The following is an 8559-nucleotide window of genomic DNA, read 5'->3' on the forward strand; positions in this document are numbered from 1 at the left end:
TTCTACATTAGCAGAGAGGAAAGCGAGAGCACCTGAAAACAATCGCTCTAGCATTTTTTTCCTTGCGGTCCAATCAAAGGGAAAAAAATGTAGAGCAAGTCCCTTGACTGCATGGTTTGGAGGTCCAGCCCAAAAATTTATTTATATGTGGGTGGATAAAAATTTTAGTACAAGATCGGATAGGTGCGGAAGAAAATAATTCTATAGGGTGAATGGACAAAAATAATAAGAGAAACGCATCTCCCTTTATTAATACTGCTATTATACTATTAAAAAAGGAATTTTTAGTTTAATCCCCTTTCTGCCGAGGGTAGAGAACAGGGCTTGGGATGTGCGTTGTTCCCCCCCAAAAATCTCTCTCTCTCTCTCTCTTAAGAAAAAGAATACACAGTTGTGGACGTTAAGAAGACTAGACACCTTTCTTAACACTAGTAAGCGTGCACGTGCAACGCACGTTTTCAATATACCCCTTTCTCCAAAAATAGTCAATTACAATCATTCAATTTGTTTTATGTCATGACAGAGCTCTCTTTGTCCAAATAGTAAACGTGCACACACAATGCATATATTGACTGATATAAACTTGGTCAAACATTATAAACACAAAAGTTTGAATTGTTTCATGCTACGAAACAACATAGCTCTTTATTTAAATACCACAAACTTTGTCTTCGTAATTTGCTGACACAAATTAAATATCCTTAATAGTTAGTACACTTCATCTTGCACCAAATGGAACCCAAGATACATTTTACAAACTTCCATGTACAGGGATGAGTGTATGTAAATTAGGCGTCTCTAAGCACATTCAATACATGTACCGTGGAAACAACTCCCTCGTCTAGGATTTTAGACAAACTTCCATCAGAGTGAACTTGTACTTTTGGTAGTTTCGAATTGTTAACCCATGAAACTTCGAAACGACCTTTCTGTCCCTAGAATGCCAAAATGAAATGTGAAAATATAGCTTTACCATCATTCTGTGCTTTAGAGGTGCATCCACAATGTCAGAATCAACACCCTTATAACCTAGTGTGGCAGAGAGATAGAACATACAGAAGCTTGGTAGAACCGCAGTGGCAGCCGGGCTTGGTAGAACATACAGAACCTTGTACACTTTTGCTGTTGACATAAACTCAAATTTCAGTTGATCAAGAGGCCGGAGGTAATCCTCCTTTTTGGAAAAAAAAATCGAAGTTTATTGTAATTTTAGAAACTCAGTTGTAAAAAAGAATAAGGTGCCTCTTAAGACAAGTTACTTGCAACAGAACACTATCCATGACCATGAGGCAATATAAGGTGCAACAATGTAGTTCTCTAATTTGCTGAACATCGGCATGCTTCAGACATACTTCTTACTATTATACCGCTAAATATTTTTCATCCTTTATAAATTATAACTGAAGCTTCTCGTGCAGAGTATGTGAAATTCAGATTTACATGCTTAAAACCAATCTCTCTAACATGACCGGAAATATTGTTCATGGAACGAAGAATGCATACACTTACCGAAAAAGGGTTTCCCTCCACTTTGTATTACAAAGCACCAACATCGATCACACTCCATTACTTAGCATTATCGATCAACTCGTCAATTTCAAAGGGGTAAAAGACAACCCACTCTTAGATAGGATATCTAATTTTGTTAGCTGACATGAAGTAACTGATCCACATATCTTTGCTCAAGAAGAAAGTGAGTCAGGAAGCACATGCGAGGGTTGCGATCCTTACTTCAATATTAATCTGCTGGGCGTTCGTCCACTTCTTGGCGAACGTGGTGGTTGTTTGCACTGGATTTAGGTGAAGTACTCGGTGGTCTTCCCTGTGGTGAGCGCGACAGCAACCTCTGCACATTGCGGAGGAGATAGGGCGATCGAAATTTCATTGGCAGTACATCAAACTGAAAATTTGCTACTTCAGAATTCCATACTTCAAAAATTGTTGAGCGTTTGGGCAAAATGCACCTCCCGGATTACAATGATTGTACTCCCTCTGGAAAGAATTATAAGACGTTGAGGGATTTTCAGACACAGCCGACAAAAGTGCAAATAGACAATTATGCCCTTGATTTGAATTTCAAACCAGTCGTCTTCTTCCTCACGTCCCCGCATCAGCCGCGCATCCAGGCGCTCGTCCTCGCCGCCCAGCTTCGGTCCCCAGGCCGCGCCCAGGCGCTCGTCCTCGCCGCCCAGCTTCGGTCCCCAGGCCGCGCGCAGGCCATCCTCTCCGCGCCTAGGCCCTCCCAGCCACGCCCAGGCCCTCCCTTGCCGCGCCAGGGCGCCCTCCCTTGCCACTGCACCCAGGGAGCCCTCCCTTGCTACTCGCCTAGGTGATCCCCGCTGCGCCCACCTTGCTGCTCGCAGGTGCTCCCTGCTGCGTCCACCTTGCTGCTCGCCCTGGTGCTCCTTGCAAGAATTCAGCAACATGATCAACAGCAAGAATTCATCATAGCAGCTGGATCAAGGAGTACAACAACAACAAGAATAAATTCTCATCATAGCACAACAGCAGTTCAGGAGATCACAGGTGCACAACAGTAGGAAGAGCAGATCAGCAGTGTACAATAGCAGGTGTAAATCAACACAGGAGTACAACTTCTCAGTACAACAGCAGGTGCAAATCAGCACAGGAGTACAATTTCTCAGTACAACAGCAGGTGCAGGTCATAAAGTACTCCTTGATCATAGCAAGAGCACCAACAAGAGGAAAAGTGGAGCACTAGCACAACAGTGGAGTACTCATCATGCAGGAGTAGCACAAACAGGAGAATTTCTCATCATAGCAAGAGCACCGATAAGAATTTCTCATCATAGCAGCAGTAGCAAGAGGAAAAGTAGAGCACCAGCACAACAGCAGTAGCAACAGTACCTGAACATCACAACAGCAACATCACAGTATGGTGCTTCCAGATCTGAACTGCTCACCACCTGCAGAAGAAGATGTTGATGTGAATATGATCCAAGAAGATGAAGCAGATCTCCAAGAAGAACCTGCAGCAGGAGGTACTCCATACACATACTCCTTGATCATGTTTCCAATTGATCATGTACTGTTTGTAACTGAAATTAAACTTGCTGAAATACTCCTTGATCATGTACTGTTTGATTAAACAGTGAAATTGCACTAATTACTCCAGGGTATAGTACTCCTAATTTTGTGTATTTGCAGTATAAATGAACTTGTATAGCAGTGCATCTTCTTTTAGTTGTTGGCATATGCATATGCATCCTACTCCCGATGTTGTACAGGAGTACTCCTGATGTTGGCATATGCATATGCATCCTACTCCTAGTGCTTTAAATGAGAGTAACCAAGTCAAGTGTACTCCATTGTCAAGCTCTGTCAAGATCTGCCTCTGTTCATTACACTTGAATTATGACACTTGACACAGGGGTCAACAGCATATACTCAATGATACTGCTCATATGTTAGCAGTTTCTTTGCTTGTTGTTAACAAGATTTTGCTAGACTGATTAGCTTATCCAAGAGCATGATTTGTTGTTCTACAATGATTGGCTAGAATGATTAGCAAGATTAACCCAACCATGATTGGCTTATTCAAGATTTGCTAGAATGATTTTTCACCATAGATTTTCAAGATCATTATTGGATTATCTTGCTGATATGATCATGGTTGAAATGAATTTAGTTGAATTGATTTTTCATAGCTTTCTTATTCTACCACAGTTTCCCTAATTTTCCTATTTTTCTTTTGCTGTTGTAGGTGTTCATCAAATACGAAGGCAAAGAAATTCACTAACAGATGAGCAGAGATATGCTGCTTACATGGCAATGCTTACGTTGAATATGAGTAGGGGTGGCAAGTTCAAAAGAACTGACAAGAAGGATGTTGCTCGAATTTTTCAAGCTGATATTCAACTCATTCAGAGAATCTGGAGGACAGCAGAGCGACAAAAAGAACTTGGTATGGAGGTGGATGTGTCCAACCAAAAGAAAGGAAGATGTGGAAGGAAAGGAAAGGATAATGTTCTATCTCAAATCCCCACAATTCCATTGAATAGAAGGTCGACTCTCAGGTCACTTGCTCGCGCATTGGGTGTCAGTCATACTACACTCTACCAGAAACTCAAGCTTCGCAAGATTAGGAGGCACTCCAATCGTTTGAAGCCAAGCTTGAAAGAAAAGAATAAAAGAGAGAGGATCGAGTTTTGCATATCGATGCTTGATGAGACAACTTTAGCAGACACAAGACCTAAATTCATCAGTATGCACAACATTGTGCATATTGACGAAAAGTGGTTCTATATGACAAAAATGAACAGAAATTACTACCTCCTCCCTCAGGAAGATGACCCGGTCAGAACCATTCGGAACAAGAACTGTATTGGCAAAGTAATGTTCCTAACCGCTGTTGCTCGACCCAGATATGATGCTGAAGGCAATGTAACATTCTCAGGGAAAATTGGTGTCTGGCCTTTCGTCCAAGAGATTCCAGCTGCTAGAAGAAGTGAAAATAGAGCAAGAGGGACCATGGAAATCAAGAACGTCACTGTGAACCGACGCGTAATGCGGCAGTATATGATAGAGAAAGTGGTTCCAGGAATAAAAGAAGTGTGGCCCGCAGATGATATTGGCCCAATATTGATCCAACAGGACAACGCGAAGACACATATTCTTCCCGGTGATGCAGAGTTTGCAGAAGCTGTGGCTACAACTGGTCTGGACATTAGAATAATACAACAACCTCCAAATTCTCCAGATCTGAACGCACTTGATCTTGGATATTTCAGATCCCTTGAGTCTTTGACCGACTGCAGAGCCCCTACGACTATCAAAGAACTGATTCAAGGTGTGCAGGAAGAGTTCGATGAGTACGATGTCGACAAACTCAACCGAATATTTCTAACACTTCAGACCATCATGGTTGAAGTGATGAGCTATGGCGGAGGAAACTCATATAAAATTCCACATTTGCGGAAGGAGAGATTGGAAAGGCAAGGAATGCTACCGCCTATGATACATTTCCCTCGTGAAGTTTATGATAATGCCATGGAGATTCTAGGACAAGATGTCGAGTGAGCATGCAGTGGAGTATGTTGAGACTTGTAGTGCTATGATGAGACTTGTTTGTGGAAATGCATCCATGGAGTCCTTTTTGTCGAAATGGATTATATTGTTTTAAAGTTGTTTGTGGAAATGGATTATACTCCATATGTGTTGTAAGAAAGTATGAAATGGATTATATTGGGTTGTTTGAAATGGAGTACTCCATATGTGTTGTTTGAAATGGAGTGTGAAAGTTTCTGAAATTATATGCAAGTTTCTGAATTTGATAATTTCTGAAAGTTTCTGAAATTATATGCACGTTTATGAAATTTATATGAATTTTATAATTTTTAAAATTTTCTGAATAATTTCTGGAATATGCAAGTTGTGTTGTTCTTTGGAGTAGTGTTTGGAGAGGTAAGGAAAGGAGATGAGAGGCAAGGAAAGTTTGTGTGCGTGCGTGCACGCACGCGTGTGTGTGGCGAGGAGACTATTCATGCACCCCCACTATTCATCCAAACTTGTCAAGTTACTCTAGCAGTACTACTCCACCAGATCAAGCACTACTATATGTTCCTACAAGTAGTACAAGTACTCCAAGCAAAATCACTCCTAACATTAACATTAACAAAAATCACTCCTAAAGTTTCAGCTAAGCACATCTACTACCATTAGATATGCACTAATTTTATTTCTAGAATGACACATGGTCAACGGGGAAAACACATCTATTCACTTGGAGAGAAAAATAGTGAATGTACTCCTACAGTACTGAATTTACTGAAGTTTCTGAATTTACAAGGCGTGGTGCGTGGATCACACGCTTCGGCATACTATACTGAGCTGGATCACCTTCCAGCACTTGGGGTAGTTTACATGCGGCTGAAATATGGACGCAAGGCACATTTTCTTCAAGGTCTGCTCGCAATCAGATTTTAGGACCGGCATCATAGAACAAACATTTTTAGGACAACTATATAAAACACGTTATTTATTTGAAAAATGGCTTGTTATTTATTTGAAACAAAATGGTCTGTTAACTTGCTCCATACAAAATGGTCTGTTATTTATTAGGAGTGCACGTTATTTATAGCGTATTATTCGTTTCAGTAGAGCATTTTGCTCTACAACTTGTAAACTTGCTCAACTGGACTCCTAAATGAAATCCTACTTTGAGCAAGAACTCTAACTACTCTTACAAGGAGTACTTTCAGATTTCCAGTAGAGTACTCTAACTGCTCCTAAAAGAAATCCTACTCTGAGCAAGCACTCTAACTACTGCTTGTACTCTACTCCTACTCATATTAATCTAGCAGCACCAGAAGATATAGCAGCACAAGCACAAGCACTCTAGCAGTACAAGCAAAAGAACATGGGAGTACAAACAGCAACTCACTGTCGGTCGGAGAGGAACCGCGGATCAGAATGGTTAAATGATTGTCCTTTCTTCTGCAGAAATTGAATGGTTAAGTGGTTGTCCTTTCTTCTACACCAATTTTGGGATGCTGAGCATCTTCTCTGGGATTGATCCTGTGAATTGATTGTTCTCCACGTTCCTGCGAACATTCACATAATCAACATTCAGGACAAGGCATGAGAGAAATTCAGTCAGATCTCTGTTTCATCATCATCAGAGAGGAGCAAGTTTGCAATACTCAACAAGCATGCGGCAAGCAATCAGATCTACAGAGAGGAATGCTCACCGACGGCGCCGACGTCCTCCTGCTCCTCCTCCACTCGTCATACTCAGCAGCAGATGGAGCGTCGCCTGCACCATGTCACTGCCGCCTCCGCTCCTCCTCATCTAAAACAGCCGCTCGCTCGTGCTCCTCCCGCCCCTCCCCCTCGTGCTCACGGTGAGACGACCAGCCACTTCAGACCCAGCCGTCGGCATAGCTCCTCGCACAGGCTCTCGCCTCCCCTTCAGTAAAAAATCAAACTTTGTGGCGACCTTGCTGGTGCAGGCGATGCAGGCAAGAGTGAGAGGCGACGGCACCAGTGAAGGCAGCCCGGACGACGCGGGGGAGAGGGAGGCGAGCAGCGACGACGCGGGTGATAGGCAAGCTAGCGGCGACGACGTGAGCGTCGGAGGCGAGACGAGCTAGGGATTTCGTCGGAGGCGAGAAAAGGGGAACGAGCGAGTCGAGCGAGAGGGAGGGGAATGAGTGAGTGGGAGGAGTGAGTGACGAGGGCAAAATTGAAAACTGAAAATATTTCGTAGCTTTACGAGAAATGAACGTGGAACTCTAAAACGTCTTATAAATCTTTCCAGAGGGAGTACTTAATATCTTGAATTCGTAATTCAAGGGCGCAGCCTTTTGGCATGTGTAACAGTAAACTGCAGTTTACCTGCAGCTGAGACTGCACAAGGTAGGCACCCAGCGTCTTCGCTGATTTATCGTTCGGTGGCTTGCTGCCGGACTGAAACCATGTAGAAATGAACTGAAATTAAATAAAATTGCCATTTGATGAGGAACAATTTTTTGCTAAAAGTACCTGAACATGAGACGCTGCGCGCTGGTCTCGTCCTGACGGTGTCCAACTCAATGGCGAGAGAGAGGACTCGGCCCCGGCTGAACCTCGCCATGACCGCACTACGGCTTGGACGCCCGTGGGTCCAGGTCCCGTGTCCTCGCCCCACAGGACCGCGGAGCAGGTGCAACAAGCTCGCCGCGCGGGCAGCCCGGAGTCGCCTGCTTTTCGCAGCGTCCGCTGCGGCACGTGCCCGCCGGTCCAGGTGCTCCGGATTCCACTTCCCAGACCACGCGCGCAAATACAGCAAGCTCGTCGCGCGGCAGCCCGGGGCCGCCAGCACATTCCGAATGATGCAGCGCGCTGGGTGGCCGCTGACGTCTACGCCTACGCGAGAATGCTGCAGGTTGCGGCCGAGCAGCCGGGCAGCCGCATCGCCGCCGGCAGAGGGGTGGGTCCTGCACGCGCTCAGACCTGGGTTCCTCGCCGGTGTGGACTGCCGCCTTGCCCGGTTCGAGCTCCTCGTCCCTGCACTGCACGCCGGACTTCGTCCTCGCCGTCGTCGGTCCGGCGGACGCAGCGTGGTGGGTTGGCGTCAGGGGTGGCCGGAGAGGAGACTGGTGACCTCGATCCAGCGACCATAGTCTGGCGGCGGCGATCTAATCCTAGGGAGGGTGCGATAGAATGGAAGGAAGGCCAGGGAGGAGCGGGTTGTGTGGGGTTTGATGGACGCGGCTTGCCTGCGGCCTTGGCGTGCGACCGATAATCGGTGCGACGCAGCCATCGCACGGCTGTGCGTGAGCCCCCTCCCGCTGCGGATTTTCTCTCGAAAAAATAAACAGAATACAGATCGTGATACCGGACGTCCCGTGATACCTATTTCGTTCCGTAATACTCTCGCACCATTAAGACTAAACAAAAATCAAGTGAAAGAAAATCATCGCCTGTGAAACATATCCATAAAATGCCCGCGAAACAGATTCGCTTATGCAGAAAAGCGCGCCAAAATATACTCCCGAAGGCGAGAGAGACCTACAACCTCGGCAGAACAATCAATGGCGGCTTGACCAGGGAAGCACA

The 8559-nt window shown here is 45.0% G+C and overlaps 2 protein-coding genes across 3 annotated transcripts; one reads left to right on the forward strand and one right to left on the reverse strand.

The window, feature by feature from the left end:
• Nucleotides 1-1895: 1895 nt before the first annotated feature.
• Nucleotides 1896-8202, reverse strand: LOC109769592 (uncharacterized). Of its 2 annotated transcripts, XM_073499835.1 has the most exons (6): nucleotides 7504-8202; nucleotides 7357-7428; nucleotides 6711-7108; nucleotides 6404-6563; nucleotides 2869-2927; nucleotides 1896-2396 (listed from the first exon to the last, which is right to left on the reverse strand). In XM_073499835.1, exons 1-3 carry the CDS (start codon nucleotides 7822-7824, stop codon nucleotides 6812-6814), a joined length of 690 nt encoding a protein of 229 aa, XP_073355936.1. In that variant the 5' UTR covers nucleotides 7825-8202; the 3' UTR covers nucleotides 1896-2396; nucleotides 2869-2927; nucleotides 6404-6563; nucleotides 6711-6811. The 2 variants fall into 2 exon arrangements, with proteins under 2 accessions (XP_073355936.1, XP_040244837.1); XM_040388903.3 differs by having other exon boundaries at nucleotides 1896-2927.
• On the forward strand, nucleotides 2897-5040 carry LOC141022565 (uncharacterized). The gene is made up of 2 exons (XM_073498826.1): nucleotides 2897-3002; nucleotides 3725-5040. The coding sequence occupies exons 1-2, from the start codon at nucleotides 2897-2899 to the stop codon at nucleotides 5038-5040; spliced, it is 1422 nt and encodes a 473-aa protein (XP_073354927.1).
• Nucleotides 8203-8559: the final 357 nt, after the last annotated feature.

Source organism: Aegilops tauschii, chromosome 5, assembly GCF_002575655.3.
Source record: "Aegilops tauschii subsp. strangulata cultivar AL8/78 chromosome 5, Aet v6.0, whole genome shotgun sequence".
NCBI classification, from domain to species: domain Eukaryota; kingdom Viridiplantae; phylum Streptophyta; class Magnoliopsida; order Poales; family Poaceae; genus Aegilops; species Aegilops tauschii.